Below are 28000 nucleotides of genomic sequence, written 5' to 3'. Positions count from 1 at the left end.
GTTAGGCGTTACTCCCACTTAATAGCAAGCTTACCTGAAGCTTCTGTGAAAGAAGGCTCTTGCTCCTTGGAAACAAGGTCAAGCTGAGCGGTATCTTCCTGTTCAACCTGTTCCTGATCTTTTGTTCTTATGTTCATATCAGCGCCAGCGGCACTAACCTTGCGAGGTACCTTGAGCTCAAACTTTTCCTGGACCTCATCGTATTCCCTCATCGCTGGAGTTTCCTTTCCAAGAGAGAGTGTGAACTTTTCACTGACGTCATCTAAGGCTTCAACTTTAGAAGTGCGCTTCTTTAAGGTGACAGTTGGAATTTCTTCAGGTAGCTCGTCAGAAATTTTTTGCTTTTTAGGCTTTTTAATGGTAAGCTGAGCTTCCTCTTCACTAGTCACTGGCTTGTCAGTGGGTTTCGGTTTCTCTTCAATCATCAATTCTTCAGCCGCTTCCTCGGGCTTTGGGGCTTCCTCTGGTTTTCCTTCCAATTTGACAGTTACGTCTTCGGTGACATCCTTTGGAAGTTCTTCAGGCTTTTCTTCTGGTTTTTTCAGAGTTACAGTCTCTTCGGGTGCCTCGTCAACTTTTGGCTTTTTGGGTTTTTTCTTTATCGTAAGTTTGGCCTCCTCCTCAACAATTTTCTTCTCGACTGGTTTCGGTTTCTCTTCAATCGTCAACTCTTCAGGCGCTTCTTCAGGTTTCGGAGCTTCCTCTGGCTTTCCTTCCAATGTAACAGTTAAATCTTCAGTGATATCCTTTGGAAGTTCTTCAGGTTTCTCTTCAGGTTTCTTCAGAGTTACAGTCTCTTCGGGTGCCTCCTCAACAACTTTTGGCTTTTTGGGTTTCTTCTTTATTGTGAGCTTGGCCTCTTCATCAACAACTTTCTTCTCGACTAGTTTCGGTTTCTCTTCAATCGTCAACTCTTCAGGCGCTTCTTCAGGTTTCGGAGCTTCCTCTGGCTTTCCTTCCAATTTCACAGTTACATCTTCAGTGACCTCCTTTGGAATCTCTTCAGGCTTCTCTTCAGGTTTCTTCAGAGTTACAGCCTCTTCGGGTGCCTCCTCAACAACTTTTGGCTTTTTGGGTTTCTTCTTTATTGTGAGCTTGGCCTCTTCTTCAACAACTTTCTTCTCGACTAGTTTCGGTTTCTCTTCAATCGTCAACTCTTCAGGCGCTTCTTCAGGTTTCGGAGCTTCCTCTGGCTTTCCTTCCAATGTTACAGTTAAATCTTCAGTGATATCCTTTGGAAGTTCTTCAGGTTTCTCTTCAGGTTTCTTCAGAGTTACAGCCTCTTCGGGTGCCTCCTCAACAACTTTTGGCTTTTTGGGTTTCTTCTTTATTGTGAGCTTGGCCTCTTCTTCAACAACTTCTTTCTTCTCGACTGGTTGAGGTTTCTCTTCAATTGTCAACTCTTCAGGCGCTTCTTCAGGTTTCGGAGCTTCCTGTGGTTTTTCTTCCAATGTTACAGTTAAATCTTCAGTGATATCCTGTGGAAGTTCTTCGGGCTTCTCTTCAGGTTTCTTCAGAGTTACTGTCTCTTCGGGTGCCTCCTCAACAACTTTTGGCTTTTTAAGTTTCTTCTTTATTGTGAGCTTGGCCTCTTCTTCAACAACTTCTTTCTTTTCGACTGGTTTCGGTTTCTCTTCAATCGTCAACTCTTCAGGAGCTTCTTCAGGTTTCGGAGCTTCCTGTGGTTTGTCTTCTAATGTTACAGTTAAATCTTCAGTGATATCCTTTGGAACTTCTTCGGGCTTCTCTTCAGGTTTCTTCAGAGTTACTGTCTCTTCGGGTGCCTCCTCAACTACTTTTGGCTTTTTAGGTTTCTTCTTTATTGTGAGCTTGGCCTCTTCTTCAACAATTTCTTTCTTCTCGACTGGTTTCGGTTTCTCTTCAATCGTCAACTCTTCCGGTGCTTCTTCAGGTTTGGGAGCTTCCTCTGGTTTTTCTTCCAAAGTGACAGTGACATCTTCGGTGACATCCTTCGGAAGTTCTTCGGTCTTCTCTTCAGGTCTCTTCAGAGTTACAGCCTCTTCGGGTGCCTCATCAACTACTTTTGGTTTCTTGGGTTTTTTCTTTATTGTCAGTTTGGCTTCTTCCTCAACAATTTCTTTTTTCTCGACTGGTTTCGGTTTCTCTTCAATCGTCAACTCTTCAGGTGCTTCTTCCGGTTTGGGAGCTTCCTCTGGTTTTTCTTCCAAAGTGACAGTGACATCTTCGGTGACATCCTTTGGAAGTTCTTCAGGCTTTTCTTCTGGTTTTTTCAGAGTTACTGTCTCTTCTGGTGCCTCCTCAACAACTTTTGGTTTCTTGGGTTTTTTCTTTATTGTCAGTTTGGCTTCTTCCTCAACAATTTCTTTTTTCTCGACTGGTTTCGGTTTCTCTTCAATCGTCAACTCTTCAGGTGCTTCTTCCGGTTTGGGAGCTTCCTCTGGTTTTTCTTCCAAAGTGACAGTGACATCTTCGGTGACATCCTTTGGAAGTTCTTCAGGCTTTTCTTCTGGTTTTTTCAGAGTTACTGTCTCTTCTGGTGCCTCCTCAACAACTTTTGGCTTCTTGGGTTTCTTTTTTATTGTGAGCTTAGCCTCTTCTTCAACAACTTCTTTCTTTTCGACTGGTTGCGGTTTCTCTTCAATTGTCAATTCTTCAGGTGTTTCTTCGGGCTTCGGAGCTTCCTCTGGTTTTTCTTCCAATCTTACAGTTACATCTTCAGTGATATCCTTTTGAAGTTCTTCAGGCTTCTCTTCAGGTTTCTTCATTGTTACTGTTTCTTCCGGTGCCTCCTCAACAACCTTTGGCTTTTTAGGTTTCTTCTTTATTGTGAGCTTGGCCTCTTCTTCAACAACTTCTTTCTTTTCGACTGGTTTCGGTTTCTCTTCAATCGTCAACTCTTCAGGCGCTTCTTCAGGTTTCGGAGCTTCCTCTGGTTTTTCTTCCAATGTTACAGTTACATCTTCAGTGATATCCCTTGGAAGTTCTTCAGGCTTCTCTTCAGGTTTCTTCATTGTTACTGTCTCTTCGGGTGCCTCCTCAGCAACTTTTGGCTTTTTAGGTTTCTTCTTTATTGTGAGCTTAGCCTCTTCTTCAACAACTTCTTTCTTCTCGACTGGTTGCGGTTTCTCTTCAATTGTCAATTCTTCAGGTGCTTCTTCGGGCTTCGTAGCTTCCTGTGGTTTTTCTTCTAATCTTACAGTTACATCTTCAGTGATATCCTTTGGAAGTTCTTCAGGCTTCTCTTCAGGTTTCTTCATTGTTACTGTCTCTTCGGGTGCCTCCTCAGCAACTTTTGGCTTTTTAGGTTTCTTCTTTATTGTGAGCTTGGCTTCTTCTTCAACAACTTCTTTCTTCTCGACTGGTTGTGGTTTCTCTTCAACTGTCAACTCTTCAGGCACTTCAGGTTTCGGAGCTTCCTGTGGTTTTTCTTCCAATGTTACAGTTACATCTTCAGTGATATCCATTGGAAGTTCTTCAGGCTTCTCTTCAGGCCTCTTCAGAGTTACAGCCTCTTCGGGTGCCTCCTCAACAACTTTTGGTTTCTTGGGTTTCTTCTTTACTGTGAGCTTAGCCTCTTCTTCAACAACTTCTATCTTTTCGACTGGTTTCGGTTTCTCTTCAATTGTCAATTCTTCAGGTGCTTCGTCAGGCTTCGGAACTTCCTCTGGTTTTTCTTCCAATTTCACAGTTACATCTTCAGTGACCTCCTTTGGAATCTCTTCAGGCTTCTCTTCAGGTTTCTTCAGAGTTTCAGCCTCTTCGGGTGCCTCCTCAACAACTTTTGGCTTTTTGGGTTTCTTCTTTATTGTCAGCGTAGCCTCTTCTTCAACAACTTCTTTCGTGTCGACTGGTTTCGGTTTCTCTTTAATTGTCAATTCTTCAGGTGCTTCTTCAGGCTTCGGAACTTCCTCTGGTTTCTCTTCCAATGTTACAGTTACATCTTCAGTGATATCCTTTGGAATCTCTTCAGGCTTCTCTTCAGGTTTCTCCAGAGTTACTATCTCTTCGGGTGCCTCCTCAACTTTTGGCTTTTTGGGTTTCTTCTTTATTGTGAGCTTAGCCTCTTCTTCAACAACTTCTTTCTTCTCGGCTGGTTTCGGTTTTTCTTCAAACGTCAATTCTTCAGGTGCTTCCTCAGGCTTCGGAACTTCCTCTAGTTTTTCTTCCAATGTAACAGTTACATCTTCAGTGACATCCTTTGGAAGTTCTTCTGGCTTTTCTTCAGGTTTCTTTACAGTCACAGTCTCTTCAGGTGCATCTTCTACAACTTTCGGTTTCTTGGGTTTTTTCTTTATTGTGAGCTTAGCCTCTTCTTCAACAACTTCTTTCTTCTCTTCTGCCTTTGGTTTGTCTTCAAACGTCAATTCTTCAGGTGCTTCCTCAGGCTTCGGAACTTCCTCTGGTTTCTCTTCCAATGTTACAGTTATATCTTCAGTGATATCCTTTGGAATCTCTTCAGGCTTCTCTTCAGGTTTCTTCATTGTTATTGTCTCTTCGGGTGCCTCCTCAACAACTTTTGGCTTCTTGGGTTTCTTCTTTATTGTGTGCTTGGCCTCTTCTTCAATAACTTCTTTCTTCTCTTCTGCCTTCGGTTTGTCTTCAAACGTCAATTCTTCAGGTGCTTCCTCAGGCTTCGGAGCTTCCTCTGGTTTTTCTTCCAATGTTACGGTTACATCTTCAGTGATATCCTTTGGAATTTCTTCAGGCTTCTCTTCAGGTTTCTTCATTGTTATTGTCTCTTCGGGTGCCTCCTCAACAACTTTTGGCTTCTTGGGTTTCTTCTTTATTGTGAGCTTGGCCTCTTCTTCAACAACTTCTTTCTTCTCTTCTGCCTTCGGTTTGTCTTCAAACGTCAATTCTTCAGGTGCTTCCTCAGGCTTCGGAACTTCCTCTGGTTTCTCTTCCAATGTTACAGTTATATCTTCAGTGATATCCTTTGTAATCTCTTCAGGCTTCTCTTCAGGTTTCTTCATTGTTATTGTCTCTTCGGGTGCCTCCTCAACAACTTTTGGCTTCTTGGGTTTCTTCTTTATTGTGAGCTTGGCCTCTTCTTCAATAACTTCTTTCTTCTCTTCTGCCTTCGGTTTGTCTTCAAACGTCAATTCTTCAGGTGCTTCATCAGGCTTCGGAACTTCCTCTGGTTTTTCTTCCAATGTTACGGTTACATCTTCAGTGATATCCTTTGGAATTTCTTCAGGCTTCTCTTCAGGTTTCTTCATTGTTATTGTCTCTTCGGGTGCCTCCTCAACAACTTTTGGCTTCTTGGGTTTCTTCTTTATTGAGACCTTAGCCTCTTCTTCAGCAACTTCTTTCTTCTCTTCTGGCTTCGGTTTGTCTTCAAGCGTCAATTCTTCAGGTGCTTCGTCAGGCTTCGGAACTTCCTCTGGTTTTTCTTCCAATGTTACAGTTACATCTTCAGTGACATCCTTTGGAAGCTCTTCTGGCTTTTCTTCAGGTTTTTTTACTGTCACGGTCTCTTCAGGTGCCTCTTCTACAACTTTCGGTTTCTTGGGTTTTTTCTTTATTTTTAGTTTTGCCTCTTCTTCAGCAACCTCTTCCTTCTGGACGGGTTGCACTTCCTCCTCAACTGTTAATTCCTGAGGTGCTTCCTCATGTTTCGGAGCTTCTATTTGTTTTCCTTCCAATGTGACAGTGACTTCCTGGGGTAGTTCTTCGGGCTTTTCTTCAGGTTTCTTTACTGTTAAATCTTCTTCAGGTTTTTCTTCTACAATTTTTGGCTTTTTAGGTTTCTTCTTTATTGTGAGTTTGGCTTGCTCCTCTATTTCTGTCTTCTCTTCTGGCTTAGGTTTTTCTTCAAAAGTCAATTCTTCAGGTGCTTGCTCAGGCCTTGGACCTTCTTCTGGTTTTTCTTCCAGTGTAACAGGAACCTCTTCAGTGACAGCCTTCCGAAGTTCTTCAGGCTTTTCCTCGGGCCTTGTTACTGCCACAGTCTCTGCAGGTGCCTCTTCTATGACTTTTGGCTTTTTAGGCTTCTTGATTTTAACTTTCGCTTCTTCAGGAGCCTTCTCCTCCGGTTTGGTTTCCTCGATGACAAGCTCTTGTGGCGCTTCCTCAGATTTTGGTGACTCTTCTGGCTTTTCTTCCAAGATTACCGTGACATCCTCCTTAGCTTCTGTAGGGAGGTCTTCTGGTTTTTCTTCGGGCTTCTTAAGAACGACAATTTCCTGAGGCACTTCCTGTGCAACCTTCGGCTTTTTAGGCTTCTTGATTTTAACTTTCTCTTCTTCAGGAGCCTGCTCTTCCGGTTTGGCTTCCTCGACAAAAAGTTCTTGTGGTGCTTCCTCAGGTTTTGGCAACTCTTCTGGTTTTTCTACCAAGGTTACCGTGACATCCTCCTTAGCTTCTGCAGGGAGGTCTTCTGGTTTTTCTTCAGGCTTCTTAAGAACAACAGTTTCCTCAGGAACCTCCTCGGCAACCTTCGACTTTTTAGGCTTCTTTTTGATTTTAACTTTCGCTTCTTCAGGAGCCTGCTCTTCCGGTTTAGCTTGCTCGACGAGAACTGCTTGTGGCGCTTCCTCAGGTTTTTCTTCCAAGGTTACTGTGACATCCTCCTTAGCTTCTGTAGGAAGGTCTTCTGGTTTTTCTTCGGGCTTTTTAAGGACAACAGTTTCCTCAGGCACTTCCTCGGAAATTTTTGCCTTTTTAGGCTTCTTCTTGATTTTAACTTTCGCTTCTTCAGGAGCCTGCTGTTCCGGTTTGACTTCCTCGACGAGAAGTTCTTGTGGCGCTTCCTCAGGTTTTGGTGACTCTTCTGGTTTTTCTTCCAAGGTTACTGTTTCATCCTCCTTAGCTTCTGTAGGAAGGTCTTCTGGTTTTTCTTCGGGCTTTTTAAGGACGACAGTTTCCTCAGGCATTTCCTCGGCAATCTTTGGCTTTTTAGGCTTCTTCTTGATTTTAACTTTCGCTTCTTCAGGAGCCTGCTCTTCCGGTTTGGCTTCCTCGACGAGAAGTTCTTGTGGTGCTTCCTCAGGTTTTGGTGACTCCTCTGGTTTTTCTTCCAAGGTTACTGTGACATCCTCCTTAGCTTCTGTAGGAAGGTCTTCTGGTTTTTCTTCGGGCTTTTTAAGGACGACAGTTTCCTCAGGCACTTCCTCGGAAATTTTTGGCTTTTTAGGCTTCTTCTTGATTTTAACTTTCGCTTCTTCAGGAGCCTGCTCCTCCGGTTTGGCTTCCTCGATGACAAGCTCTTGTGGCGCTTCTTCAGGTTTTGGCGACTCTTCTGGTTTTTCTTCCAAGGTTACCGTCACATCCTCCTTAGCTTCTTTGGGTAGGTCTTCTTCTTCTGGTTTTTCTTCGGGCTTCTTTAGAATGACAGTTTCCTCAGGCACTTCCTCGGCAACCTTCGGCTTTTTAGGCTTCTTCTTGATTTTAACTTTCGCTTCTTCAGGAGCCTGCTCTTCCGGTTTGGCTTCTTCGACGACAAGTTCTTGTGGCGCTTCCTCAGGTTTTGGCGACTCTTCTGGTTTTTCTTCCAAGGTTACCGTTACATCCTCCTTAGCTTCTTTGGGTAGGTCTTCTGGTTTTTCTTCGGGCTTCTTAAGAACAACAGTTTCCTCAAGCACCTCCTCGGTAACCTTCGGTTTTTTAGGCTTCTTTTTGATTTTAACTTTCGCTTCTTCAGGAGCCTGCTCTTCCGGTTTGGCTTCCTCGACGAGACGCTCTTGTGGCGCTTCCTCAGGTTTTTCTTCCAAAGTTGCTGTGACATCTGTGACGTCTTTGGAAAGTTCCTCTGGCCTTTCTTCAACAGGTTTCGGCACTTCTTCAGAGTCTGGAATTTCTTTGTCTGGTTTTTCTGAAACAGTGAATTATAAAGCGGAATTTAGTTTACTTTTATGGGCCGGACATTTGGAGCCATTATTTTCCCTAACTTCGCGCATTCAGATAAAATATCTATTCTCAACTTCTGTACAGCCTACTGTGGAAACAACGCATACATGTTGTCTCTCCATCATGCATAGAGGGAAAAGAGAAGTTTCTACATGCTCTAGATCATCTGTATATGAAGACGGAATGCTGTGGAGGGCGAGTTGTTTTTTATGCCTGGGTCACTAATTTTAAAGTAGTATAGCACAAAAGTTTCAAAAGTTTTAAATGGCGAGCATATGTAGGCAGTTCCACAGGAAAAATTGATGGTAGATTGTAGTTTACTGTTGAAACTTTCTATGTGGTTTGCCTCATTGTAACCGGTACGCTCTGTGTGCGCGGTGTGCAGAAACGCGGGCACGCATGGTGCTTCAGCATCTATAGTACCAATCGTTGTTGTATTTTTGCCTTTTACTTCATGCGTGTACTATCACAACTTCTGATAGAAATGCACTTTGCTTGAAAGCGATAGCCTGTCGTATACGGCAATGTGCATGTATGTCACGAGTGCAGCACTTTTAAATATTATTTGGGAAAAGGTAGTTGGCCTTCTGGTTCGCTGACCAGATATCGCTTTCTTATTGGTTCGTAGCCTCCTGTATTCTTAGTAATAAAAGAGGCTATGGCTGCTGCTAATGCTATCTCGCGTCCGACACCAATGCAATGTCTTCCTTGGTAGTGCGCCAGGAATAGGTCTGATTCAGTTTTCTAAGTTTGTTTTAAGGAGCTGCAATCACTCTGCGTGTACTTGTTGTCACAAGGTATTTCATATATTTCGCTGTCTCGTTTTGGTGCTAAACGAGAAGGGCTTCAAAGCGTACTTGAATGGGAACACATCACTCCTTGTTTCAACGAGCTGTTTCTGAGAGAGCTCACTATTCCTTTCAAAGTAATAAGTATGCACGACAACGCTCATAACATAGCTGCACTTACTCGTGTAGACATCTTCTTAACTTAGCGCATGATAGTTTATGCAGCCTGCATAATATAATTCTATAAAAAGTGCACACGGGTTTCCACCAGCTTACATTCAAAATTCTGAAGGGTTATCTCTACACATGCCATATGTTAATAATCCAATGCATACTGCACATGTTTGCATGCTAGCATTGCAGTATTAAGTCAGTGCAACCAGTCAGTAGCAGGCATGCCTCATTGCATTTACGACTTACCATTATTTGATGGAGTCGTGTTATTTTGCGGCCGCCTTGTAACGTTATACACACGTACATTTAGCAAGACGTGTATGTCTCGTAGTATAGTTAGAAACCATGACAAAACGGGTGCCGAAGTGTATTTATATATATATATATATATATATATATATATATATATATATATATATATATATATATATATATATATATATATATATATATATATATATATATATATATATATATATATATATATATATATGCATATTTCACTAGCCCACAGGTGTGTAGTAGAATAAAGTGTGGTACTATTATTGGTTAAAAATGCGGAGAATTTGTAAGCGCTGCTGCAGAGATTAAGCTTAACCTGAAAAGCGAAAGCACACTGAATGGCTGCAGGCCAAGCTTTATTTCTGAAAATTCGTTGCGGCAAAAACGCAGCCTTTTCTTTTTTTGAGTTCAGAATAGAACTTACTTTTCCAGTGTATTGTTTGTAAACATATTGGCGGATTAATTTCTGTCCTTAGCAACTGCTGCGATAGAAATAGTGGCGTTGTGATTAATTAGCAAACAGCGTTACCAGAAGGCTTATCAGAAGTCCACGTACTGTGCATACATATTTGCAATGGGACTCAGGTTAAGGCAACCTAGCGCACATTTATTTGAATCAGTGAAGTTAATGAAAGGTTAGGCGCTAAACAAGATAAAAGGTAATGCTCCAGTAAATTTTCCTCTCAATCGTCACATTGCAAAATGGTCACATACAACCTGTACGTACATTTCGGTAAACAACAACAAAAAAACTCGACAGGTAGCTTTTTGTGTTGAAGGTGTAATTACAGACAAAAGAAGCAGTCGCAGAAACTGAGTAAAACGTAAAACAGCTTAATTTTGCGTCCGCTTTACGACATTGGAGTATTTTACAGGAGAGGACAATGCCTTTCAACAACCTTTTTTGCCTTACGATAATCCTGATTATATTATTATGTATCAGGGAGATAAACATTTTTCTGGTGAGTTTTATTTTGCATTCCTCGTTTCTAGCTTTTGTCTTTTTTGCAGCTGAGTTTAGTGCATGCATGTAGGCCTTAGTTACAATAGTTATGAGCCTCAGTCAAGAAGCTTGATATCCAGATAACAATTATGTCTCTAGATTTTATTTCAGAGAAACACGTATCCTTATCTGTGTGAAAGCTAGTTTGCTCGATACTTAATGGTTTAGTTAGGTTTGTAAAAAGGACTACCTCCGAATTGGCACCTGTTTCCAAAGTTGAGAAGCTGGTGCCGTTATTGTTTCAGGAGAAAAAAAGTAGCGCAAGTCGATTGTACTGGGAGCTGCCAAAATCAGCAGGTATGCTTTATATAGCCGCATTTTTGCTTCTGCTGACAATGACTGGTGGAAATCATTGCTGAGTGTGCCAGAACTTGACCTTTATTTTCAAACACCTTATAAGAAATAGGACTGCTGCTATGCAAATCCGTGAAGTGTAGAAAATTTGTTGAACTCAAGCTTGTATGAATTTTGTTTTAGGGAAACAGTTCTTTCCGAATCTTTGGATGTGGCAGGTGTTCCACCCCTGTTTTTGCAGTCATGTTACCTATCCTCGCTGGAATGCTCAAAGCGAGGCCAAAAACGCAAAATTTTGAGTGCGCTATCTTGGGGTACCCTAAGAATGGCACTGATTAATACAACTCCGTGTTTATTCATATCCAAAGTGCGTAAACCTATATATCGAGCTACATTTAAACAATTTTAAAGATTATTCAGCTTTTTCGCATACATTGCACACAACTCGGAAATAAATATTCAGTTCTTATGGGGCTGGTATTCTGAGCTGAGGAACAGGTGTAATAAATAAAAAAGGCAAATATAAGCACAGAACATGAACATAAACAGCATTTATTGCTTCATTTTTGTTCTTTGGCTTCGTAATACTTGCCAATTTCTCCGAAATATTTCTTAAAAGAACTGACACAAGGTGCGAAAAAATTAATGCACTTGACATTTAACGCAACGTCAGTTTGCCTCGTTGTGTGCCACTCCTTGCGAAAAGCTGTTAATACGATGGGAGAACTGAAAATGACAGTTGCTTTACTAGTGCCTTTTACTTTCTTAAAACTTGAGAAACAATGAACACTGGCTTAGGAGTTGCGCTCTACCTGAAACAGCTTTTGTGCTTGTGATAAAAATGTGAAATTCTCACCTATTTCCTTCACACCTACCTGGGACCTTCTTTTTCCGCCTTGGTGTGACCTCTGGTTGCTTTTGGTCCACCTGCTGAAGAGAAATCTCTGGTTCCTCTTTGTCTTCAAAGACAACTTGCACCTCTTGCTCTTGTGCCCTTGTGTCCGTGAATAACTTCATCTCTAATGTCACGAGTTCGTCACCTTGTTTCACAGTCACTTCAAATTCTTCATCTTTAGGTGATCCTCTCGGTACTAAAGATGACACAACGGCCTGTTCAAGCAATGGCAACTCGCTGGAATCAATTGTAGATTCAAAGTACTCAGGTTCGTCAACGCTTACGGCTTCTAGTTCAATGCCAGCTTCTTCATATATTTCAACATCCCTTTCCTCGTAATCTTCAACGCTCTCACTAGCCGAATGAAACTCCTCTTCTTCCATTATCGTATCTGGTTTGCGTCTGGCCCTTCTTTGAACTTTAGGTTTCTCTGGTTTTGGCCGGATAACTTTTGGTTTGCTCCTTTCTGGAACATCTTTAGTTGTATCTGGAACCTGTACAGGCTCTTCTGGGACTTTATAGGATTCAACCTCTTTCTCCTCTTGCTCAGAAGGTTCAGTTTTGATATCTTCAATGGTAGGCTGGGGCAAACTTTCTAATGTGACTTCTATATCAATTGTCTCTTCTCTGTGGGTTTCGTAGACAAGCTCCACAGGCTCTTCACTAGGCCGCTCTTCAGATACTGGTTTTACAAACTTGAAGTCGACACTAGTTGGTGACAGAATATCTTCCTTTTCATCATCCAGGACCTTGATAGAGAGCCGCTTCTTTGGCTTTTTCTTTTCAGGTTTTGGCAGTATCAGCTCGTCTTCTGACTTCTCAGGCGGTATATCTGCACTTTCAATGTGAACAGGCTTTTCAATAGCCTGTTCAAACTGAGCGTCAGGCGATTTGGTAGCCACAACAGTTATGTCAGTATCTTCCAACTTTTCTACCTTTTGCACTGTCATGTCAAAGGCTGTCGTTTCTTCTGGCCTTTCTTCAACTTCCTTGCGCCCAGTTACATCGGGAGTTTGTTCTGGCGACTCTTTTGGTTTCAGCTCAACTTCGATTACCTCTGGCATTTCTTTCTTCTTCACACTTTTCTTTTTCTTTTCCTTCGGTTTTTCTTTAATCTCCTCTTTAGGCTTCTCGTCGTGTGCTTCCTCAGGTTTCTCGGGTACCTTCTCAATAGTTTCCACATCAAGGGGCTTTTCGACCAACTGTGTCACGTCAACATGAGGCACTTCTTCTGATGTAACTGTTACATCAGTGATTTCTTCTGGCTTCACAAGCTCCTCTACTTTAATTTCAGGCTGTGTTATTTCTTCCACTTTTTCTTCGACTTCTTTCTTTTCCGTCACTTCGATTTCTTCTGGCGCTTCCTCTTTAGGCTTAAGTTCAATTTCTGTGACGTCTGGTTTTTCCTTCTTCTTCACAACTTTCTTTTTCTTCTTTTCCTTCGGTTTTTCTTCGAGCTGTTCATCAGGCTTCTCCTCGAGCATTTCTACGGCTTTTTCTGGTAGCGTCTCAATACTTTCCACATCAAGTGGCTTTTCGACCAACTGTGTCACGTCAACTTGAGGCACTTCTTCTGCTGTAGCTGTTACATCAGGGATTTCTTCTGGCTTCACAAGCTCCTCTACTTTAATATCAGGCTCTGTTACTTCTTCCACTTTTTCTTCGACTTCTTTCTTTTCCGTCACTTCAATTTCTTCTGGCGCTTCCTCTTTAGGCTTAAGTTCAATTTCTGTGACGTCCGGTTTTTCCTTCTTCTTTACAACTTTCTTTTTCTTCTTTTCCTTCGGTTTTTCTTCGAGCTGTTCTTCGGGCTTCTCCTCGGGCATTTCTTCGGCCCTTTCTGGTATCTTCTCTATACTTTCCACATCGAGCGGCTTTTCGACCAACTGTGTCACGTCAACTTGAGGCACTTCTTCTGCTGTAGCTGTTACATCAGGGATTTCTTCTGGCTTCACAAGCTCCTCTACTTTAATATCAGGCTCTGTTACTTCTTCCACTTTTTCTTCAACTTCTTTCTTTTCCGTCACTTCAATTTCTTCTGGCGCTTCCTCTTTAGGCTTAAGTTCAATTTCTGTGACGTCCGGTTTTTCCTTCTTCTTTACAACTTTCTTTTTCTTCTTTTCCTTCGGTTTTTCTTCGAGCTGTTCTTCGGGCTTCTCCTCGGGCATTTCTTCGGCCCTTTCTGGTATCTTCTCTATACTTTCCACATCGAGCGGCTTTTCGACCAACTGTGTCACGTCAACTTGAGGCACTTCTTCTGCTGTAGCTGTTACATCAGGGATTTCTTCTGGCTTCACAAGCTCCTCTACTTTAATATCAGGCTCTGTTACTTCTTCCACTTTTTCTTCAACTTCTTTCTTTTCCGTCACTTCAATTTCTTCTGGCGCTTCCTCTTTAGGCTTAAGTTCAATTTCTGTGACGTCTGGTTTTTCCTTCTTAACTTTCTTTTTCTTCTTTTCCTTTGGCTTTTCTTCAAGCTGCTCGTCAGGTTTCTCCTCGATTATTTCTTCGGCCTTTTCTGGTAATTTCTCAATCCTTTTTATATCTACTGGTTTTTCAACTAACGCTGTCACGTCAACCTGAGGCACTTCTTCTGATGGAGCTATTACATCCGTTATTTCTTCTGCCTTCACAAGCTTCTCCACTTGAATTTCACGCTCCGTTACTTCTTCCACTTTTTCTTCGACTTCTTTCCTTTCCGTTGTTTTGATTTCTTCTGGTGATTCTTCCTTCGGTATAAGTTCAGTTTCTGTTACCTCTGGTTTTTCCTTCTTAACAACTTTCTTTTTCTTCTTTTCCTTCGGTTTTTCTTCAAGCGCCTCTTCTGGCTTCTCCTCAGGTGCTTCCTCAGTTTTCTCAATACTCGCAAGCTCAATCGGCTTTTCGACTAGTTGAGTCACATCGACTTGGGGCAATTCTTCTGATGTAACTGTGATGTCGGTGACCTCCTCTGGTTTCCGAAGTTTCTCAATCCGGATGTCAAACTCTGCTATTTCTTCGACTTCTGTTGTTACCGCGGTCTCTTCAATTTCTTCTGGAGCTTCTTCTTTTGGTTTGAGCTCAAGCTCTGTGACCTCTGGCTTTTCTTTCTTTTTCACGACTTTCTTTTTCTTCTTTTCCTTCGGTTTTTCGTCAAACGCCTCTTCGGGCTTCTCCTCAGGTGCTTCCTCAGGTTTCTTCTCAATGCTGTCAAGCTCAATCGGCTTTTCGACTAGTTGAGTCACATCGACTTGGGGCAATTCTTCTGATGTAACTGTGATGTCGGTGGCCTCCTCTGGTTTCCGAAGTTTCTCAATCTTGATGTCAAACTCTGTTATTTCTTCTACTTTTTCTACGACTTCTGTTGTTACGGCGGTCTCTTCAATTTCCTCTGGAGCTTCTTCTTTTGGTTTGAGCTCAAGCTCTGTGACCTCTGGCTTTTCTTTCTTTTTCACGACTTTCTTTTTCTTCTTTTCCTTCGGTTTTTCGTCAAACGCCTCTTCGGGCTTCTCCTCAGGTGCTTCCTCAGGTTTCTTCTCAATGCTGTCAAGCTCAATCGGCTTTTCGACTAGTTGAGTCACATCGACTTCGGGCAATTCTTTTGATGTAACTGTGATGTCGGTGGCCTCCTCTGGTTTCCGAAGTTTCTCAATCTTCATCTCAAACTCTGTTATTTCTTCGACTTTTTCTTCGACTTCTGTTGTTACCGCAGTCTCTTCAATTTCCTCTGGAGCTTCTTCTTTTGGTTTGAGCTCAAGCTCTGTGACCTCTGGCTTTTCTTTCTTCTTCACGACTTTCTTTTTCTTCTTTTCCTTAAGTTTTTCTTCAGGTGCCTCTTCGGGCTTCTCTTCAGGTGCTTCCTCAGGTTTCTTCTCCATGCTCTCAAACTCAATCGGCTTTTCGACTAGTTGAGTCACATCGACTTGAGGCACTTCTTCTGATGTAACGGTGATGTCGGTGGCCTCCTCTGGTTTACGAAGTTCCTCAATCTTGATGTCGAACTCTTTTATCTCTTCGACTTTTTCTTCGATTTCTGTTATCACCGCGGTGTCTTGAATTTCCTCTGAAGCTTCTTTTGGTTTGAGCTCAAGCTCTGTGACCTCTGGCTTTTCTTTCCTTTTCACGACTTTCTTTTTCTTCTTTTCCTTAGTTTTTTCTTCAGGCGCCTCTTCTGTCTTCTCTTCAGGTGCTTCCTCAGGTTTCTTCTCAATGCTCTCAAGCTCAATCGGTTTTTCGACTAGTTGAGTCACATCGACTTGAGACACTTCTTCTGATGTAACGGTGATGTCGGTGGCCTCCTCTAGTTTACGAAGTTCCTCAATCTTGATGTCGAACTCTTTTATCTCTTCGACTTTTTCTTCGATTTCTGTTATCACCGCGGTCTCTTGAATTTCCTCTGAGGCTTCTTTTGGTTTGAGCTCAAGCTGTGTGACCTCTGGCTTTTCCTTCTTTTTGACGACTTTCTTTTTCTTCTTTTCCTTTGGTTTTTCTTCAAATGCCTCTTCGGGCTTCTCTTCAGGTGCTTCCTCAGGTTTCTTCTCAATGCTCTCAAGCTCAATCGGCTTTTCGACTTGTTGAGTCACATCGACTTGAGGCACTTCTTCTGATGTAACTGTGATGTCGGTGGCCTCTGGTTTACGAAGTTCCTCAATCTTGATGTCGAACTCTTTTATCTCTTCGAATTTTTCTTCGATTTCTGTTATCACCGCGGTCTCTTCAATTTCTTCTGGAGCTTCTTCTTTTGGTTTGAGCTCGAGCTCTGTGACCTCTGGCTTTTCTTTCTTTTTCACGACTTTCTTTTTCTTCTTTTCCTTCGGTTTTTCGTCAAACGCCTCTTCGGGCTTCTCCTCAGGTGCTTCCTCAGGTTTCTTCTCAATGCTGTCAAGCTCAATCGGCTTTTCGACTAGTTGAGTCACATCGACTTGGGGCAATTCTTCTGATGTAACTGTGATGTCGGTGGCCTCCTCTGGTTTGCGAAGCTTCTCAATCTTCATCTCAAACTCTGTTATTTCTTCGACTTTTTCTTCGACTTCTGTTGTCACCACGGTCTCTTCAATTTCCTCTGGAGTTTCTTCTTTTCGTTTGAGCTCAAGCTCTGTGATCTCTGGCTTTTCCTTCTTTTTGACGACTTTCTTTTTCTTCTTTTCCTTAGGTTTTTCTTCAAATGCCTCTTCGGGCTTCTCCTCAGGTGCTTCCTCAGGTTTCTTTTCAATGCTCTCAAGCTCAATCGGCTTTTCGACTAGTTGAGTAACATCTACTTCAGGCACTTCTTCCGATGTAACTGTGATATCGGTGGCCTCCTCTGGTTTCCGAAGTTTCTTAGTCGTGATGTCGAACTCTGTTATCTCTTCGACTTTTTCCTCGACTTCTGTTGCCACCACGCTCTCCTCAATTTCCTCTGGAGCTTCGTCTTTTGGTTTGAGCTCAAGCTCTGTGACATCTGGCTTTTCCTTCTTTTTTACGACTTTCTTTTTCTTCTTTTCCTTAGGTTTTTCTTCAGGCGCCTCTTCGGGCTTCTCCTCAGGTGCTTCCTCAGGTTTCTTTTCAATGCTCTCAAGCTCAATAGGCTTTTCGACTACTTGAGTCACATCGACTTCAGGCACTTCTTCTGATGTAACTGTGATGTCGGTGGCCTCCTCTGGTTTCCGAAGTTTCTCAATCCGGATGTCAAACTGTGTTATTTCTTCTACTTCTGTTACCGTGGTTTCTTCAATTTCCTCTGGAGCTTCTTCTTTTGGTTTGAGGTCAAGCTCGGTGACCTCTGGCTTTTCCTTCTTTTTTACGACTTTCTTTTTCTTCTTTTCCTTAGGTTTTTCTTCAGGCGCCTCTTCGGGCTTCTCCTCAGGTGCTTCCTCAGGTTTCTTTTCAATGCTCTCAAGCTCAATAGGCTTTTCGACTAGTTGAGTCACATCGACTTCAGGCACTTCTTCTGATGTAACTGTGATGTCGGTGGCCTCCTCTGGTTTCCGAAGTTTCTCAATCCGGATGTCAAACTGTGTTATTTCTTCTACTTCTGTTACCGTGGTTTCTTCAATTTCCTCTGGAGCTTCTTCTTTTGGCTTGAGCTCAAGCTCTGTAACCTCTGGCTTTTCCTTCTTTTTTACGACTTTCTTTTTCTTCTTTTCCTTAGGTTTTTCTTCAGGCGCCTCTTCGGGCTTCTCCTCAGGTGCTTCCTCAGGTTTCTTTTCAATGCTCTCAAGCTCAATAGGCTTTTCGACTAGTTGAGTCACATCGACTTCAGGCACTTCTTCTGATGTAACTGTGATGTCGGTGGCCTCCTCTGGTTTCCGAAGTTTCTCAATCCGGATGTCAAACTGTGTTATTTCTTCTACTTCTGTTACCGTGGTTTCTTCAATTTCCTCTGGAGCTTCTTCTTTTGGTTTGTGGTCAAGCTCGGTGACCTCTGGCTTTTCCTTCTTTTTTACGACTTTCTTTTTCTTCTTTTCCTTCGGTTTTTCTTCAAACGCCTCTTCGGGCTTTTCCTCAGGTGCTTCTTCAGGTTTCTTTTCAATGCTCTCCAGCTCAATCGGTTTTTCGACTAGCTGAGTCACATCGACTTCGGGCACTTCTTCTGATGTAACCGTGATCTCGGTGGCCTCGTCTGGTTTCCGAAGTTTCTTAATGGTGATGTCGAACTCTGTTATCTCTTCGACTTTTTCTTCGACTTCTTTTATCACCGTTATCTCCTCAATTTCCTCTGGAGCTTCTTCTTTTGATTTGAACTGAAGCTCTGTGACATCTGGCTCTTCCTTCTTTTTTACGACTTTCTTTTTCTTCTTTTCCTTAGGTTTTTCTTCAAACGCCTCTTCGGGCTTCTCCTCAGGTGCTTCCTCAGGTTTCTTTTCAATGCTCTCAAGCTCAATCGGCTTTTCGACTAGTTGAGTCACATCGACTTCGGGCACTTCTTCTGATGTAACTGTGATATCGGTGGCCTCCTCTGGTTTCCGAAGTTTCTTAATGGTGATGTCAAACTCTGTTATCTCTTCGACTTTTTCTTCGACTTCTGTTGTCACCAGGGTCTCTTCAAATTCCTCTGGAGCTTCTTCTTTTGGCTTGAGCTCAAGCTCTGTGACCTCTGGCTTTTCCTTCTTTTTTACGACTTTCTTTTTCTTCTTTTCCTTAGATTTTTCTTCAGGCGCCTCTTCGGGCTTCTCAGGTGCTTCCTCAGGTTTCTTTTCAATACTCTCAAGCTCAATTGGCTTTTCGACTAGTTGAGTCACATCGACTTGAGGCACTTCTTCTGATGTAACTGTGATATCGGTGGCCTCCTCTGGTTTCCGAAGTTTCTTAATCGTGATGTCAAACTCTGTTATCTCTTCGACTTTTTCTTCGACTTCTGTTGTCACCAGGGTCTCTTCAAATTCCTCTGGAGCTTCTTCTTTTGGCTTGAGCTCAAGCTCTGTAACCTCTGGCTTTTCCTTCTTTTTTACGACTTTCTTTTTCTTCTTTTCCTTAGGTTTTTCTTCAGGCGCCTCTTCGGGCTTCTCCTCAGGTGCTTCCTCAGGTTTCTTTTGAATACTCTCAAGCTCAATTGGCTTTTCGACCAGTTGAGTCACATCGACTTGAGACACTTCTTCTGATGTAACTGTGATATCGGTGGCCTCCTCTGGTTTCCGAAGTTTCTTAATCGTGATGTCGAACTCTGTTATCTCTTCGACTTTTTCTTCGACTTCTTTTATCACCGTGAACTCCTCAATTTCCTCTGGAGCTTCTTCTTTTGGTTTGAGCTCAAGCTCGGTGACCTCTGGCTTTTCCTTCTTTTTTACGACTTTCTTTTTCTTCTTTTCCTTAGGTTTTTCTTCAGGCGCCTCTTCGGGCTTCTCCTCAGGTGCTTCCTCAGGTTTCTTTTCAATACTCTCAAGCTCAATTGGCTTTTCGACTAGTTGAGTCACATCGACTTGGGGCACTTCTTCTGATGTAACTGTGATATCGGTGGCCTCCTCTGGTTTCCGAAGTTTCTTAATCGTGATGTCGAACTCTGTTATCTCTTCGACTTTTTCTTCGACTTCTTTTATCACCGTGAACTCCTCAATTTCCTCTGGAGCTTCTTCTTTTGGTTTGAGCTCAAGCTCGGTGACCTCTGGCTTGTCCTTCTTTTTTACGACTTTCTTTTTCTTCTTTTCCTTAGGTTTTTCTTCAGGCGCCTCTTCGGGCTTCTCCTCAGGTGCTTCCTCAGGTTTCTTTTCAATACTCTCAAGCTCAATTGGCTTTTCGACTAGTTGAGTCACATCGACTTGGGGCACTTCTTCTGATGTAACTGTGATCTCGGTGGCCTCCTCTGGTTTCCGAAGTTTCTTAATCGTGATGTCGAACTCTGTTATCTCTTCGACTTTTTCTTCGACTTCTTTTATCACCGTGAACTCCTCAATTTCCTCTGGAGCTTCTTCTTTTGGTTTGAGCTCAAGCTCGGTGACCTCTGGCTTTTCCTTCTTTTTTACGACTTTCTTTTTCTTCTTTTCCTTAGGTTTTTCTTCAGGCGCCTCTTCGGGCTTCTCCTCAGGTGCTTCCTCAGGTTTCTTTTCAATACTCTCAAGCTCAATTGGCTTTTCGACTAGTTGAGTCACATCGACTTGGGGCACTTCTTCTGATGTAACTGTGATCTCGGTGGCCTCCTCTGGTTTCCGAAGTTTCTTAATGGTGATGTCGAACTCTGTTATTTCTTCGACTTTTTCTTCGACTTCTTTTATCACCGCCGTCTCCTCAATTTCCTCTGGAGCTTCTTTTGGTTTGAGCTCAAGCTCTGTGACTTCTGGCTTTTCGTGTTTAGCCTTTTTTTTCTTTTTGCGAATTTTTTGTTCAGGCTGTTCTTCATCGACTTCTTCAATAATTGGTTGTTCGCTCTCTTTCTGCGCTATTTCTGCGGCATGTTCGTATTCTTCTGTAACGTCTTCGATCTTCAGTGACGTGTCTTCAGGTGCAGTTCTAGTGAACGTGTGCAGAACTTCTGTAACTTCATGTGTTCCAGCAGTATCATCAAAGCGCACATATTTCTTTTTCGTCTTCTTTTTTACCTCAATTCCTACTTCCGACTGGTCTAGTATTTCTTCTTCTACTACAATACAGGATGAGTAGTCATCAGGTTGAACGGTTTCTTCAGTAACTTCTTGTATTGTGATACCTTCTGTCACGTCATCTTTGTCTTTTTGTACAGTTTCTTTAACATGTTCTTCGTGCTTGATTTCATCTGAAATAAGAGGTATGTCCTTCGGACTTATTTTTTCGGTCTTTTCCTGAATGACAAATTCGTCAGCCATTAAGCCGAAGTTAAACTCCTGCACAGTAATGGGTTCTAGTGAGTCAAGAACAACGCTGCCTGTTACACGTTTTGGTATTTTTCCATGAGCCAAATCGGTTTCTTTTGTCAACGTAGACGTCTCAACAATAGTAATGTGCTCTTCTAGAGGCATAGAAAGAGATGCGATAGATGCTTCAGGAAACTTTTTAGAGGGTAGCTCTGATTCCTTCGTTAAATCAGATGTTTCTTCAATCGTTAATGATGTCATTGTCGACAGGGTGTAAGGTGCTTTCATTTCATGCGGGATTTTTTCAGGGGCAAATGTGGTTTCTTTTTCAAGCACAGACGAATCAGATACAACCAAGTGGCGCTCAGTTGGTAGATCGAAAGGGGCCGTTACTTCATTCCCGGAATCTTTAGCTACAAACTCGGACTCTTTTGTAAATACTTGTTTCTCTTCAATGGTTACGGACTCCTCAAGTAAAAGGGAATAAGGGGCGTTGAGCTCCTTCGGAACAGCCTCTGCTGTAAATTCTTGCTCTTTATCAAATTGCTCTGACTGAGAAACAAGGAGATGTTGATCTGCGGAGAGCGTGTATGGAACGCTGGTTTCACGGGGAAGTTGTTCTGCCTTCAGTTCAGATTCCTTGAGAAGGACGTCTGTTTCCTGTACTCTCAAAGGTTCCTCCAGACCGATTGAGAAAGGAGCGGTTATTTCACTTGGAATTCTCTCGGTCTGGAGAATGTCTTCCTTGTCGAGAGAGGGGCGCTCCACGACTGTGACATGATGCTGTGTTGGGAACGTGACTAGGGCAGTGGCTTCATTCAGTTGTTCCTGTGTTTTTAATTGGGACTCCTTCTGCAGCGAACTAATTTCTTCTACAGTTAACGACTCAGCAAGAGGAACAGTGAAAGGTGCAGTTATTTCGCCTGGTTTTTTGTCAGGCTGAAGAACCTCCTCTTTGTATAAGGTTGGTTGGTCAGTGATAACTACATGCTCTTCCGTTGGCACAGAGTAGGGCGCACTAATTCCTGCTGGTACGTCTGTTGTTTCTAGTTGAGTAACTTGTGTAAGGTGGCCAACCTCGTGCACAGTTAAAGGTGCCTCAAGCGGTATAGTATATGGTGCAGTAATCTCGTCAGGAATTTTTCCAGGCAGAAGAACATCCTCTTTGTCAAACATTTCCAGCTCAGAAACTACAACATGTTGTTCAGTCGGAATCGATGGAAGGGCTGTGATCTCTTTGGGAGCATCTTTTTCTTGCAGTTGTGATTCTTTTGTGAAGAAAGTCGCTTCCTCTATTGTCAATGATTCATGTGCTGAAATCGTAAATGGAGCAGTTACTTCACTTGGAAGAACATCAGGCATCAATCCTTCTTCTGTCTGAAGCAATGAGTGTTCAGAGATCACAACATGTTGCTCTGTCGGGATTGTGAAGGGGGCTGTAACCTCCGCAGGAAATTTTTCTTTCTTCAGTTCTGACTCTTTTAACAGGCTTCTCGTTTCTTCGATTGTTAAGGACTCTTCAACTGGTAGTGAGAAGGGCGCAGTAACTTCTCCAGGTAGCTTTTCTGGCTGAAGTTCATCTTCCTTCTCAAGGTATGAATGGGCTGCGACCGTAACATGCTGCTCAGTTGGGACCGAAAATGGTGCCGTTATTCCTTCTGGAAGTCTGGCTTCCTTCAGTTCTGATTCCTTTGTCAGGTACGTGGTTTCCTGCACAGTTAATGGCTCCTCAAAAGGTACTGAGAAGGGTGCAGTGACTTCACCTGGCAGTTTTCCGGGCTGAAGCTCTTCTTCCTTTTCAAGGTAGGAATCGGCCGATACCACCACATGGTGCTCTGTTGGAACCGAGAAAGGTGCTGTTATCTCTGAAGGAAGGGTCATCTCCTTTAACTCCGCTTCCTTTGTGAGATATCTTGTCTCCTCTACAGTTAATGACTCCTCGGAAGGCACTGAGAAGGGTGCATTAATTTCTGCAGGACGTTTCCCAGGCTGGAATTCTTCTTCCTTCTCAAGATATCGATGGGCTGACACCACAACATGTTGCTCAGTTGGAATTGAGAAAGGCGCCGTTACCTCTTCAGGGAGCGTCTCCTCTTTGAGCTCTGATTCCTTTGTCAGGTATTTCGTCTCTTCCACTACTAAAGATTCTTCAACTGGTACTGAGAAAGGAGCAGTAACTTCGCCCGGTAGTTTTCCAGGCTGAAGTTCCTCCTCTTTTTCAAGGGTAGGATGTTCAGAGATCAAAACGTGCTGCTCGGTGGGAACCGAGAAAGGTGCGGTTACTTCCGCGGGAAGCTTTTCTTGCTTCATTTCCGACTCCTTTGTTAAAAGACTTGTTTCTTCTACTATTAATGACTCCTCAAAAGGCACTGAGAAGGGCGCAGTAACTTCTCCTGGGAGTTTTCCGGGCTGAAGCTCTTCTTCCTTTTCAAGGGAGGAGTCTGCCGACACAACCACATGCTGCTCTGTTGGAACCGAGAAAGGCGCTGTTATCTGTGAAGGAAGGGTCATTTCCTTTAACTCCTCTTCCTTTGTGAGATATCTTGTCTCCTCTACAGTTAATGACTCCTCGGAAGGCACTGAGAAGGGTGCAGTAACTTCTGCAGGACGTTTCCCAGGCTTAAATTCTTCTTCCTTCTCAAGATATCGATGGGCTGACACCACAACATGTTGCTCAGTTGTAATTGAGAAAGGCGCCGTTACCTCTTCAGGGAGCGTCTCCTCTTTGAGCTCTGATTCCTTTGTCAGGTATTTCGTCTCTTCCACTACTAAAGATTCTTCAACTGGTACTGAGAACGGAGCAGTAACTTCGCCCGGTAGTTTTCCAGGCTGAAGTTCCTCCTCTTTTTCAAGGGTAGGATGTTCAGAGATCAAAACGTGCTGCTCGGTGGGAACCGAGAAAGGAGCTGTCACTTCTGCGGGAAGTTTTTCTTCCTTTATTTCAGACTCTTTTGTTAGAAGTCTTGTTTCTTCTACTATTAATGATTCTTCCAGTGGTACTGTGAACGGTGCAGTGACTTCCTTAGGAAGTTTGCCAGACTTGAATTCTTCTTCTTTTTCGAGAGATGGGTGCTCCGATACTAACACAACATGCTGCTCCGTTGGAACTGAGAAAGGCAATGATACTTCAGATGGAAGTTTTTCCTCCTTCATTTCTGTCTCTTTTGTCAGAAGGCTTATCTCTTCTACTGTTAACGACTCTTCAAGTGGTACTGAAAATGCTGCTGTAACTTGGCCAGGAAGTTTATCGGGATGAAATTCTTCCTCTTTGTCAAGAAAGGGCAGGTCCGATATTACAACATGGTGCTCAGTCGGAACTGAAAAGGGGGCGTTTACTTCTGCAGGAAGTTTCTCCTCCTTAAGTTCTGATTCTTTTGTAAAGTATCTGGTCTCCTCTACGGTTAAAGACTCTTCAAACGGTACTGAAAACAGTGCAGTGACATCCGCAGGAATTTTTCCAGGCTGAAGAAACTCTTCTTTTTCAAGAGGTGGATGCTCCGACACCACAACGTGCTGCTCAGTTGGAACCGAGAAAGGCGCTGTCACTGGAGATGGAAGTTTCTCTTCCTTTATGTCTGATTCTTTCGTCAAAAACCTCGTTTCTTCGACTGTTAACGATTCTTCCAAAGGTACTGAGAAGGGTGCAGTAACTTTCCCGGGAAGTTTTTCATGCTGGAGTTCTGTTTCCTTCTCAAGAGATGGATACTCTGACACTACAACGTGCTGCTCAGTTGGAACTGTGAAAGGAGCTGTTACTTCAGATGGAAGTTTTTCTTCCTTCAATTCCGCTTCTTTTGTCAAAAGGCTCATTTCTTGCACTGTTAGCGACTCTGCCAATGTAATTGAATAAGGTGCGGCTACTTCACTGGGAAGTTTCCCAGGTTTGAAGTCATCCTCTTTCTCTAGGAATGGATGTTCTGATACCAGAACATGCTGCTCGGTGGGAACAGAGAAAGGAGCGGTAATTTCTGCTGGAGGTTGAGCTTCTATGAACTCAGATTCCTTTGACAACAGACTCGTTTCTGCTACTGTTATTGATTCCTCAAGGGGCATAGAATATGGTGCTGTAATTTCACCAGGCAACCTTCCGGGATGGAATTCAACTTCTTTTTCCAGGAATAAATGATCTGATATTACGACATGCTGCTCAGTGGGAACAGAGAAAGGCGCAGTGATTTCGGCCGGATGTTTTTCCTCCTTCATGTCTGCCTCTTTTGTAAGGACGTTTAGTTGGTCTATGGTAATCGACTCCTGCCCTGGAATTGAAACTGAGGCAGTAACTTGGCCAGGGAGCTTTCCAGGCTGAAAATCTTCTTCTTTCTCAAGAAAGGGATGTTCCGATACAACAACATGATGTTCACTTGGAACTGAGAATGGGGCACTAAGTTCCGTAGGTAGTTTTTCTTCTTTTAGTTCTGTTTCTTTTGCCAGATATGTGGTTTCTTCCACTGTTAAAGACTCTTCAAATGGCACTGAAAAAGGAGCAGTGACCTCCCCGGGAAGTTTTCCTGGTTGAAATTCTTGCTCCTTCTCAAGAGATGGATACGCTGATACTACAACGTGCCGTTCAGTCGGTATTGTGAAAGGTGCTGTTACTTCAGCGGGAAGTTTCTCCTTTTTCAATTCGGACTCTTTTGTGAGGATTGGTATTTCTTCCACTGTTAAAGATTCTTCAAATGGTAGCGAGAACGGTGCTGTAACTTCTCCAGGAAGTTTTTCAGGTTGTAACTCTTCTTCCCTCTCAAGATAAGAATGTGCTGATACAACGACATGCTGCTCAGTTGGAACCGTGAATGGCGCAGTTATTTCTGTAGGAAGTTTCTCCTCCTTCAGTGTGGATTCTTTTGTCAGAAATCTAGTTTCTTCTACTGTTAAGGACTCCTCAAATGGTACTGAGAAGGGAGCAGTAACTTGCCCAGGAAGCTTGTCAGGTTGAAACTCATCTTCTTTTTCAAGAGTAGGGTGCTCTGATACCACAACATGCTGTTCTGTGGGCATAGAGAAAGGAGCTGTTAGTTCGTAGGGCATGCTATCCTGTGTTAGCTCTGATTCTTTTGTCAGGACACTCGTCTCTTGGACAGTAACAGATTCTTCGAGAGGTATAGAGAAGGGAGCAGTGGCGGTACCTGGATGCTTTCCGAGCGGTAAATCACCTTCCTTCTCAAGAGCTCGATGTTGTGATACCATAACATGCTGCTCTGTTGGAACAGAGAAAGGAGCAACAGCTTCTTTTGGTAACAGATCGTGTTTTAGCTCCGATTCTCTGGCGAGTAGTCGTGTTTCTTCTACAGTTAGATACTCTTGAAGTGGGACTGAAAATGGTGCCGTGACTTCCCTAGGAAGCTTTTCAGGCTGCAGTATACCTTCCTTGTCAAGGTTTAGGTGCTCAGTGACTGCAAGGTGCTGTTCTGTAGACACTGTGATAGGTGCTGTAACTTCTTCAGCCTGTTTTTCAAGTTTTAGGTCTGACTCTCTCCCTAGAAGGCTAGCTTCTTCGACTGTTAGTGGAATATCAAATGGCACGGAGAATGGCGCCGTGACTTCATTTGGAGTTGTCTCAGGCTGGAACACTTCTTCTTTGTCCAGTGCGGGATGTTCACGCACCACGACATGTTTTTCGGTTGTAAATGTATAGGGTGCAGTGGTCTCTGATGGAAGTTCTTTCGTTTTTAACTCAGACTCTTTGCTCAATGAGCTGACATCTTCAACGGTCAAGGGTTCTTGTAGAATGAGTGAATATGGAGCTTTTACTTCACCAAGAGGTTTATCTTCTAATATTCTTTCTTTATCAAATGTTGTGTGCTCAGACACAAGAACGGGCTGCTGAGCGGGGACTGTAAATGGGGCAGTGACAGTAGCTGGAAGTTCTTTTGCTTTCAGGTCGGACTCTTTAGCAAGAAGATTTGTCTCCAGGACTGTCAGAGATTCTTCAAGCGAAAATGAAAACGGGGCCGCAACTTCCGCACGAGGTTTCTCAGGTTGTAATATTTTTTCTTTATCAAAGGCGGCGTATTCGGACACCTGGACATGCTGCTGGGTTGGGATCGTGTATGGAGCCGTTACTTCGGTGGGCTGCTCTCGGAAGGCAAGCGTTTTTTCTTTCTGGAGGGAGGGTTCAATAAGGACAGACAAACTTTCGTTTGTGGGAATGGTAGGTTCTGCGGTGACATGCTTGGGTTGAACGTATGCTTCTATTTCTTCTTCCTTTGTTAGTACTACGGGCTCAGAAATGCTAACGGGCTCATCTGTTGTCATTTTTACTGGATGACTAACGCCTTGTGGCATCGCTTCAATGGATAAATCACCCTCTTTGCTAAATGACGAGGTCTCTAAAATCGTAATCGGAATATCAGATGGTACGCTAATTTCGGCGGTTAATTCTCTGGGCATCTTTTCTGGAATGTACTCTTCCTCCATTATGAAACTTGACACTAGAGCAACGTTCACTGGCTGCTGCGCATCTATAGTGCAAGGTGCCTTAGTACCTTGTGGCTGTATTTCAGGTTTAAGCTCAGCCTCCTTTGTAAATACTGGAATTTGCGTGATGTAGACATGTTGCTCAGTTGAAACATGGACTGGCGCAGTGGACTCAGGCGGCATAACTTCACTTGGGAGACTGACTTCTTTCGTGAGGACAGGCACTTCTGAGACTAAAAGCGGCTGTTCTGATATGAGCTCAGACCTTGCTGTTATTTTTGGAAAATCTCTTTCCTGCGGCAATGTTTCCTCCGAAGTTAATGTCTCTATTTCGGATATGACGAGAGGGCGATTTGGTGGCACAGATGAAACACAGGGTTCTTGGGCAGGCACCGGCTGGGCTTCAAGATGTCCCTCTCTACCTAAAGTTTCTGTTTCAGTCACTTGGAGAGGCTGCGCAGTTATTACGGAGAATGAAGCACTGGCTGACTCAGGCGCTTTGAATCGATCAGTATGAGCTTCTTTCAATGCAGTCTCCACCGTCGATACAGCAAGGGCCTCAATAGTAGTGAATGTGCTTGTTGGAGTGACTTCTTTGTGGAGCGGCTGTGTTCTCAATTCGGACCCACTTAAGCCTGGTGTGGTGTCATGGATTTCAATTCCTAGAGAAGTTGTCAGGGCTACTTCAGCTTTGGCCTCAGAAAACGGAGTTCGCTCTAGGGTTCCGGTTGTTATGTGAACATTGCTTTCTTCTATGGTAACTGGTGCAAGAGGTAGGAACTTTAGCTGCGCCGTCTGCTTATCTGGCAGTTCAATCGGCTTGGCATCTGACGTAGATGCTTCTGCAACGGTATCTTTAACTAGAAGACTTTGCTGCTGTTCAAACACCGGTTTCGCATGCTTGGTCAAATCGGGTGCTTCCTCCAGTTCGGCAGCCGTTTCTGAAATTGTGCATGAAATGGGTTTGAGAAACAGCACAGGCAGGCGATTCTTTCGGTTTTGTTGTTTACGTAGTGAACACCTAAACAACACAAAAAACAAGCTGATACTTTGATACTACGTATATCGTCACGATTGCATTGTTAAATAATTATTT

General features: G+C 43.2%; 1 protein-coding gene across 1 annotated transcript in view; it reads right to left on the bottom strand.

Annotated features, from left to right (window-relative positions):
• Positions 1-28000, bottom strand: part of LOC144162276 (uncharacterized) — a 200202-nt gene that overhangs the window by 42457 nt on the left and 129745 nt on the right. Inside the window, 2 exon segments of the mRNA XM_077692757.1 lie at positions 35-7795; positions 11247-27845. Of these exon segments, the coding sequence (XP_077548883.1) occupies positions 35-7795; positions 11247-27845 (24360 nt within the window).

This window comes from Haemaphysalis longicornis, unplaced genomic scaffold (assembly GCF_048455015.1).
Source record: "Haemaphysalis longicornis isolate Haplotype H1 unplaced genomic scaffold, Haemaphysalis longicornis Haplotype H1 scaffold_1, whole genome shotgun sequence".
Classification (NCBI taxonomy): domain Eukaryota; kingdom Metazoa; phylum Arthropoda; class Arachnida; order Ixodida; family Ixodidae; genus Haemaphysalis; species Haemaphysalis longicornis.
The sequence above is the reverse complement of the archived record's forward strand: the minus strand, read 5'-3'. Positions and strand labels throughout refer to the sequence as shown.